The sequence below is a fragment of the Symsagittifera roscoffensis genome, chromosome 6 (assembly GCF_963678635.1).
Source record: "Symsagittifera roscoffensis chromosome 6, txSymRosc1.1, whole genome shotgun sequence".
Classification (NCBI taxonomy): Eukaryota; Metazoa; Xenacoelomorpha; order Acoela; family Convolutidae; genus Symsagittifera; species Symsagittifera roscoffensis.
In genome coordinates this window covers 54,851,390-54,861,455 of record NC_087067.1, presented here as the reverse complement: position 1 = coordinate 54,861,455, position 10,066 = coordinate 54,851,390, and the positions used below count along the sequence as shown (strand labels likewise).

Genomic DNA, 10,066 nt, shown 5'->3' with positions numbered 1-10,066 from the left:
CAGAGTCAACAAACGTTTTTTTACGCGTTGGCTCAGTTCAAGTCTTTGAAAAAACGTTTAGACAAAGACGAAACACTCAAGAATCATACGCAAAAACAAATCGTGATGAATATGACAAAGGGTATGCAGTTTAAGTTAATGCCACAGAAACCGATCCGCGAGGGATTGGTGTCTTCCTCACCACCCAGTGATGAACCCCAACCAGCCGTGAAAAGCTCGGCGCGTCCTGAATGGAGCATCCATTTTTTATGGATCTTCCCTAATTAAGCACTTCTGGACTTGCTTCAAAATCTTCTAGCAGTTCTAATGAGGTTCTGTCAGCATAAGTATGCTGTATCTGCTGATATAGAAGGAATATTTCTTCAGGTTGGTGTGTTGGAAGTTAATCAACCATAACTGCGATTCCTGTGGCGGGAGGATACCTCAAATGATTTGGTAACGTACCAATACACCGGACATATTTTCGCAGCTCGGGCCTCTCCCACATGTGCAAATTTCGCAATTCAGAAAACTGCTCGTGGCAATCAAGCAAATTTCCAGAAGCAGCTTCTGCAGTGATGCAAAACTTCTTTCCTTGGACGGTTACCTTGATTCTTTCAAACACCCTGAAGAAGCAGTGAAAATAAGTAAAGAACTTATAGAAGTTTTGAGATTGGGAGCGACAAATTAAGTCAGGTTAAAGAAGTTTTAGGCAGTGAAGATAAGGCATCACATGTACTAGGTTTAAAATGTTGTCAGCCGATGTGTGAACAGAGAGTTGAAACACAATGTTACACAGCGCACGGCTCTAAGCTTTGTCTACTCAGTCTTCGACCCTATTGGGTTGACCGCTCCATACACTGTGAGAGGACGTCTCATATTGATGGAAATTTGGAGAATCAGTGGTCAGCAATGGGATGACCCCCTTCAAGAAACCTTGAGTAAAAAGTTCCTCCAATGGCGTTCCGGCCTACCTATCTCATGACAGCTAACAATTCCACGCTGATATTTGCTGTCTGCAGTTGACAAAATTGAATTATATATGTTTGGCGGCAGTTCGTCAGCGGTCTCCTGTGCAGTTAGATTTCTTCGCGCGCGCGCACTTTGGAAACTCAAGAGACCAAACTCTCCGACATTCTGGGTAACGCGCGAGTAGCACCAATGAAGGCTAAGTCTATCCCTAAACTACAATTGCAAGCTGCCCAATTGGCCACACGCCTCAAAGAGGATATTTTTAAACCACTTACTATCCTGATCAACGATGTCCTCAAGTGGACATACAGCACCACCGTCCTCCAGTGGCTCCATTCGTCATGGAAGCAACCAGTTTTGTCGCAAACCGAGCAGGCAAAATTCTTGAAGTCACCACCTCATACGTGTGTACGAGTGGTTTCATGTCGACACCGGTAACAATCCGGCAGACACGGGCACATGGGCATCAAAAGACAGCAGCTAGACCCAAGGTACAGGCTTCCTAAAAACCCGAGACTGGCTGTTCTGTCCGAATGTTGAGGTAGTCACAAAAACAAGACTCGAAGATCCCGTTGGCGATGCTATTGATACCGCATCAAATTTCGTCGCAAACCCGTCACCAAAAGAACCCGTTATCAATTGGCCTCAATACAGCTCTTTTGTTAAGCTGTTACGCACCGTAGCATTCATCCTCAGATTGAATCCTAAGTTCCGTCATTACCGTGAAGCAACACTTAGAATTGTTAAACCTCCTGCGCTCGAATTTCAAAAATGAACCTTTCGCTTTTCTCGCAAAAGGAAGCATTCGCGACAGAATTCAAAAGACTAAATTCTGAGAAACAAGTGAAAATCACAATTTTTATTGCAACACTCTCCTCTTTTATCGGTCCTGGTAGTGATCTCCGGTCAACAGGCCGCATAAGCCGTCTTTCTGACGTAAAAGTCAGAAACAAAAATCACATCATACTTGGTTATCGTCATTCCTTAGTTAAATTTTTTGTAAATCATCTGCACCACAAACATGAGCATCAATCTATGGACGTTCTTTCTACGCTCCGTCATCCAGTTATATTGTGCATCTCAAAAATCCTTAAATCGCAACATTGAACTTAATAGCGTTATTTGTCGTAAACGTAAGGTGAAAATCGTCAGACCGTTAATGTCCGAACTGCCAGTCGAGCGCTTGGGATCTCGCCAGGCGCCGTTCAATTACTGCGGCGTAGACTACTCCGGACCCTTCTATATAACCTTTTTCGCCAGAGTTACGAGAAACGTTGGGCATTTTTGTTTACTTGTTTGACCACAAGATAATTCCACATAGAAGTTCTTCCGTCAAAGACGCTAACTCTTGCGTAATGGAAGTAGAAGGGTTAGGTGCAACCCCATCAATTAACTGTTCTGACAATGGAATGAACTTTGTCGGCGCTACGAGAGAGCTTCTTCTGTGCACCCGCCCTTCTTGTACATAAAGGTATAGAATGGAAATACCATGTTGTTTCGTATGAACGCCTTGTACGTGTTTGCATGAAAGTGTTTTACTCGAAACTCACACCTCGCAAAACATCTGAAGAAGTTCTCCAGATAACTTACTGCCTCGTTCAACTGTCTTTGAATGCACGTCCTCTTCTACCTGAGGGGAGTGACCCAAATGAACTTGAGGTACCTGCGCCCTAGCAATTCTTAGTGTGACAGCATACCGTGCGTGTTCTCTCAGAAGAAACAAACGATCATTTCGACCATTGCAAGCGCCGAGCATGACCTCAAATCTGAATATAATGCTTGGTATGTAGAGGAAAGTAGACCTCGTAGATACTACGCCCTAGCACGTTTCTTGAGCCTGAATTTTGGCAAAGATGCGATCGCCTGCTCCGCGTTACTGAAAACCGCTACAGGAGATTCGTCCTCTCGTAAAACTCGCTCCGGTACTTGTTCCTTTAGGGCCCGAGGATGTTCCCACTTGAACTGCAAGTATGAAAGCATATGTTAGTTGGAACTATAAAGGCAGTAAAACCAAAGCTAAATAGAAACAAATGGCTGAGCGGTCTAAGCTAAAGCACAAATCTAGCTCCAGCAACCCCCCCCCCCCCAGGCGTAGGTTCGAGTCCCCCCAACGACATATGGCCTTTTAGTTGTTAATTGGGGCTAATATTATGTAATAGGATACATTAGTTTTGCAATAATTATGCAATAATTACGTAACAATTACGTAATTGTGTAAAAACTACGGAAGCTCGTATAGCGAGCTCGTATAACGTAAGACCAATCAATTTTGACCTTGTCTGACCTCGAAAAAACCCTGCTGCTAACTTTCTTGGCTACTAAGGATTTTCGGCTGCTAATTTTGATGTTTGCTGTCAACCATTGCTGCTAAGTTAACGTACATAAATGTTATGCTTTCGTTGTTTGATTCAAAAGAAGTTTTTGATCTGAAACATTATTTTCGAATATTCTGCCTGTCATTTTCCGATAAACATTAAATATTCGACAAGCGTTCCGATAAACATTAAACATTCGACAAATTAAATATTCGACAAGCGTTCTGTCTACCGGACCCGCTGTGATAGAAAACACATATCCATACCATACTAGACTCAAAATGCATCACGTTGTGCTTCACATAGGTTTTGGATGAAATTTTTGACAAAAACACCCAGAGCGACCGTTTTTGGGGTATTTTAGTATCAAAAAAGTTTTTATCGAAAACGCTCTCCTTCTCCTTAAAAGATAGAACGGATCAACATAGCATAATCCACCAGATAGACAACGTTATGACCTTTCGCCAAGATTTTTACTAGATCAAATTTGCTAAGCGCTGCATGTAAAGTGTTCACTTCTGATTGACGGAAACTCCAACTGAACACTCTTATAAAGATCCTGATTATTCTTTTCTTAGGAAAAAATTTTTATAAAATCAGGCTCAAATTTCATTTTTCGTGGGTTGACTTTCGACTTCTTTCTCAGATTTTTTCCTTCCCTTCGTTAAAAGGAAGGCAAACTCCACTATCGAACACCAAAATGAAAAAATCACAAAGAACCTATGTGGACAATTTCGAAAGTGGACTTTTCCAGATTTTGCAGCGGAAAAATATCGGTTGATCCACTTTTTCGAATAGGGTTATTATTAATTACGAGGACGCGCCCCTTGTTGTTCTTTTGTTCTTAATTTTTTTAAGTTTAAAGACCTGTATCTGGAATCCAGGAACATACAAACACAAAATTTTGCGCCTATCCAGTGCACAGTTTGGCCTCGTAATTTTATTGAAAAACGGAATATCGATCGAAAATATTTTTCTAAAAATGCAAAAAGTTTTGGGGCTATTTTCTGCGTTTCTCTGAAATTTGAAATACGAGATGGATTTTTTCAAAAAAAAACTTTTTGTATTTCTTTCCGTTTACATGCGCTCATTTAGTTTTTTCAACCACCCAAGTTTTGAAATCATTTACCAATCAATTTTCCTATTTAAAAACAACGCAAAAACTTTTTCATTAGTTTTCAGGAAAACGAAGGAGACTATCATGTTTCATTCTCAATAATTAAACACCTTTTTCTTCACTAGTTTCATCTGATTAACTTTCGGTAATTTCTGGTAACTTTTGTCTACTAATTTCAGTTTCATAATTGAGAAAAAAAAGCGTTAACCATTGGATGACCAACAAACGTGTGTGTTTGTTTAAGTTTATTTATGCCTTTTTGATATGAGTTGATGCTCATAACAAATTATTCAGTATTTAGTTGACAAATTAGAATTTATCGAGAGGTCGTCTCTTTTAAGTACGCTTTCACTCTACTTACTGGCCGCGGTGTCTCTCCACTTTATACCGTGTAACAGCAGGAGACACTATGACACAAGGTTATGTTGGTCGTCACACTAAATCGGCGATCAAATGACTACTCAACATCCCTATTGGCTTAGGCTCTTTTTAGCTTTTCTCTTGTGCTTTTAGCTAGTTCAGCAAACTGTGTTCACAAAAAATAAAATATCAATCTCAATTTATAATGCCCAAAATGAGCCAACTACTATTTAACAGCTTCGATAACGAAGCCCTTGTTCCGTTGCGTTCAGCCACCACCTCGTCAACTCCAATGTAAATTGTTGCTCGACGCAAATCCGATATCACCTGTTCCAGCAGTGCAACTCGACACCTAACTCCACCCGGTACCAAACTCGGTTTCAAATCAATTAAAATAATTAACAAATGACGATGAGACACAACTTGCCTCGCTTCAAGCATAGCGACATCCTCGGGACAATCATACTTCTCAGCCTGCCCAATGGTTCTCTCACTAGCTCAAAACCAACCGTTCGCTCTCTTAGCGTATGTGTTCTATCTCTTGAAAACTCTCCAGTACCCTCAAAGTTCTTCATTTAGACTTGGCTTTAGTTAAATCACTCAATTAATCATCAGTCCTGGCATCTGCCTAAATCTTTGGTTTGCACCTGTCTTATGACTACTTCCAGGCCCCTGTCAACACTGCCACATGCCAAATTCTGTTTCTTGTATCAATTTTTTTTTCACACTTATTAGGTACCTGGTATGCAGTAGGTGTCACCAATCGTCCATATAAACATATATAATACGATCCTAATCAACTAAATCTTGATCTCCGTGAACTTCAGCCCTTGTGTTCAACTAAACTCCCAAATCATGCTATATTTACTCAGTGACGTTACCAAGGTCTTTATTTAATTGTCCGGTTAACGTTCCGACCTCCCGAGGCTAGGAGGAAACCCCTTTTTATGGATCGCAAATTCATTTCAAGCATCTAAAGTTTCCATCTATGCTCTATTCCAATCCCGAAACTCTAGCTATCAGGGGACCAAAAATTCATCTGCAGGGAGTCAAATAATTTCCCCGTCCGCTCATACTAATTAGGAGACTTAATTCTCATGCCGCCATCCAATTATTGCCAATTGTAATTGGTTCTATTTACAACACAAGATGTATCTTGTCATTACCTATCTTCTCTCCAAGTTTCCTTGGATGCAAAAATTATTTCCGGAATTGAGGGGTGGGTCAGTGTTTTTAGGGCGTCAAGCCGGAGCCGGAAGTGGAGGTCTTGGGATTCTGGGGTTCTAAATTTAGACTTCCCCTCTACTACACCTACAATATAATTATTTTTGAGCCCAGAACTGCCCTTGTACTAGTTGCGGGGACCTATATCACTTGCCTCCATGGATCTGACGGGTCCCGTTTTTGTATGCCCGGGCCATGTTATCTCTAGTACCCGGCCTATGAGTTTTATAAAGATATCTTTCTTAGTTCAAAGAGTTCAAAAAGTTTAAAAAAGACAAATTTCAATTCTAGATTTTTGATTGAAATGCATATGTACGTGAAAAAAAAAGAATACAAAATTTTCCCCAAGAAACATGCAAAATTTTTTATTGAGTTCGTATTCCTAACAAACCATTCGAAGGTTTAAAAAATTTAAGTGTTTTTTCAAAAATATTAAACTTGAGTCTTTAGCCTCTTTACTCTTCCCAATTTGGGAGTAAGAGTTCTATTGATTGAAGGAACGGGTTTCTTCGATTAAGACATCCTCCAAAAAACACATAAAGCAGGAGTGACACTAAAAAGATGAGCGTCGTAAAAACTTTGAAAAACGCTTCATGTTTTTTGTTGCTAAAAGGTTTGATGATAGAAAAGTCAGTCTTTGGTCCCTCCCATTAGCGAATTACAGTTTGAACTATTCAACATAGGATCGACGTAAAAACTTGGTTACTTCATTTAGAGAACTGGAAAAGAAATGTAACCAAAGGGGGAATGTGTCATCTGTATCAACCACTATATCAAGTGGTTCAACAACAGCTGTAGGCTCGTTATTCGTACAGACCGGCAGCAGCAGTGGTCCAACATCTACAGGGGGCTCATCATCTGTATCAAAAGGCCGCAGCAGTGGTCCTACAACTCCCGGAGGCTCCTCATCCGGATCAAAAGGCAGCAGTAGTGGCCCTACAGCTACTGGAGGCTCCTCAACCGCATCAAAAGGCAGCAGCAGTGGCCCTACATCTACTGGAGGCTCCTCATCCGCATCAAAAGGCAGCACCAGTGGCCCTACATCTACTGGAGGCTCCTCATCCGCATCAAAAGGCAGCAGCAGTGGCCCTACATCTACTGGAGGCTCCTCATCCGCATCAAAAGGCAGCAGCAGTGGCCCTACATCTACTGGAGGCTCCTCACCCGCATCAAAAGGCAGCAGCAGTGGCCCTACATCTACTGGAGGCTCCTCATCCGCATCAAAAGGCAGCAGCAGTGGCCCTACATCTACTGGAGACTCCTCACCCGCATCAAAAGGCAGCAGCAGTGGTCCTACAACTACTGGAGGCTCCTCATCCGCATCAAAAGGCAGCAGCAGTGGCCCTACATCTACTGGAGGCTCTTCATCCGCATCAAAAGGCAGCTGCAGTGGCCCTACATATACTGGAGGCTCCTCATCCGCATCAAAAGGCAGCAGCAGTGGCCCTACATCTACTGGAGGCTCCTCATCCGCATCAAAAGGCAGCAGCAGTGACCCTACATCTACTGGAGGCTCCTCATCGGCATCAAAAGGCAGCAGCAGTGGCCCTACATCTACTGGAGGCTCCTCATCCGCATCAAAAGGCAGCAGCAGTGGCCCTACATCTACTGGAGACTCCTCACCCGCATCAAAAGGTAGCAGCAGTGGTCCTACATCTACTGGAGGCTCCTCATCCGCATCAAAAGGCAGCAGCAGTGACCCTACATCTACTGGAGGCTCCTCATCGGCATCAAAAGGCAGCAGCAGTGGCCCTACATCTACTGGAGGCTCCTCATCCGCTTCAAAAGGCAGCAGCAGTGGCCCTACATCTATTGTGGGCTCCTCACCCGCATCAAAAGGCAGCAGCAGTGGCCCTACATCTACTGGAGGCTCCTCACCCGCATCAAAAGGCAACAGCGGTGGCCCTACATCTACTGGAGGCTCCTCATCCGCATCAAAAGGCAGCAGCAGTGGCCCTACATCTACTGGAGGCTCCTCACCCGCATCAAAAGGCAGCAGCAGTGGTCCTACAACTACTGGAGGCTCCTCATCCGCATCAAAAGGCAGCAGCAGTGGCCCTACATCTACTGGAGGCTCCTCATCCGCATCAAAAGGCAGCTGCAGTGGCCCTACATATACTGGAGGCTCCTCACCCGCATCAAAAGGCAGCAGCAGTGGCCCTACATCTACTGGAGGCTCCTCATCTGCATCAAAAGGCAGCAGCAGTGGCCCTGCATCTACTGGAGGCTCCTCTTCCGCATCAAAAGGCAGCAGCAGTGGCCCTACATCTACTGGAGGCTCCTCATTTGCATCAAAAGGCAGCAGCAGTGGCCTTACATCTACTGGAGGCTCCTCGTCCGCATCAAAAGGCAGCAGCAGTGGCCCTACATCTACTGAAGGCTCCTCAACCGCATCAAAAGGCAGCAACAGTGGCCCTACATCCACTGGAGGCTCCTCATCCTCATCAAAAGGCAGCAGCAGTGGCCCTACATCTACTGGAGGCTCCTCACCCGCATCAAAAGGCAGCAGCAGTGGCCCTACATCTACTGGAGGCTCCTCATCCCCATCAAAAGGCAGCAGCAGTGGCCCTACATCTACTGGAGGCTCCTCACCCGCATCAAAAGGCAACAGCGGTGGCCCTACATCTACTGGAGGCTCCTCATCCGCATCAAAAGGCAGCAGCAGTGGCCCTACATCTACTGGAGGCTCCTCACCCGCATCAAAAGGCAGCAGCAGTGGTCCTACAACTACTGGAGGCTCCTCATCCGCATCAAAAGGCAGCAGCAGTGGCCCTACATCTACTGGAGGCTCCTCATCCGCATCAAAAGGCAGCTGCAGTGGCCCTACATATACTGGAGGCTCCTCACCCGCATCAAAAGGCAGCAGCAGTGGCCCTACATCTACTGGAGGCTCCTCATCTGCATCAAAAGGCAGCAGCAGTGGCCCTGCATCTACTGGAGGCTCCTCTTCCGCATCAAAAGGCAGCAGCAGTGGCCCTACATCTACTGGAGGCTCCTCATTTGCATCAAAAGGCAGCAGCAGTGGCCTTACATCTACTGGAGGCTCCTCGTCCGCATCAAAAGGCAGCAGCAGTGGCCCTACATCTACTGAAGGCTCCTCAACCGCATCAAAAGGCAGCAACAGTGGCCCTACATCCACTGGAGGCTCCTCATCCTCATCAAAAGGCAGCAGCAGTGGCCCTACATCTACTGGAGGCTCCTCACCCGCATCAAAAGGCAGCAGCAGTGGCCCTACATCTACTGGAGGCTCCTCATCCCCATCAAAAGGCAGCAGCAGTGGCCCTATATCTACTGGAGGCTCCTCATCCGCATCAAAAGGCAGCAGCAGTGGCCCTACATCTACTGGAGGCTCCTCATCCGCATCAAAAGGCAGCAGCAGTGGCCTTACATCTACTGGAGGCTCCTCGTCCGCATCAAAAGGCAGCAGCAGTGGCCCTATATCTACTGGAGGCTCCTCACCGGCATCAAAAGGCAGCAGCAGTGGCCCTACATCTACTGGAGGCTCCTCATCCGCATCAAAAGGCAGCAGCAGTGGCCCTACATCTACTGGAGGCTCCTCACCCGCATCAAAAGGCAACAGCAGTGGCCCTACATCTACTGGAGGCTCCTCATCCGCATCAAAAGGCAGCAGCAGTGGCCTTACATCTACTGGAGGCTCCTCGTCTGCATCAAAAGGCAGCAGCAGTGGCCCTACATCTACTGGAGGCTCCTCGCCCGCATCAAAAGGCAGCAGCAGTGGCCCTACATCTACTGGAGGCTCCTCATCCGCATCAAAAGGCAGCAGCAGTGGCCCTACATCTACTGGAGGCTCCACATCCGCATCAAAAGGCAGCAGCAAAGGCCCTACATCTACTGGAGGCTCCTCATCCTCATCAAAAGGCAGCAGCAGTGGCCCTACATCTACTGGAGGCTCCTCACCCGCATCAAAAGGCAGCAGCAGTGGCCCTACATCTACTGGAGGCTCCTCATCCCCATCAAAAGGCAGCAGCAGTGGCCCTACATCTACTGGAGGCTCCTCATCGGCATCAAAAGGCAGCAGCAGCGGCCCTACATCTACTGGAGGCTCCTCATCCGCATCAAAAGGCAGCAGCACTGGCCC

At 45.6% G+C, this 10,066-nt stretch overlaps 1 protein-coding gene across 1 annotated transcript in view; it reads left to right on the top strand.

Moving 5' to 3' along the window:
* LOC134848827 (pneumococcal serine-rich repeat protein-like) overlaps window positions 1-10,066 on the top strand; it is a 110,762-nt gene that overhangs the window by 82,408 nt on the left and 18,288 nt on the right. The window contains exons 5-7 of the mRNA XM_063866339.1: window positions 6,683-6,990; window positions 7,705-8,163; window positions 8,266-8,877. Of these exons, the coding sequence (XP_063722409.1) occupies window positions 6,683-6,990; window positions 7,705-8,163; window positions 8,266-8,877 (1,379 nt within the window). The remainder of the gene's footprint in view (window positions 1-6,682; window positions 6,991-7,704; window positions 8,164-8,265; window positions 8,878-10,066) is intronic.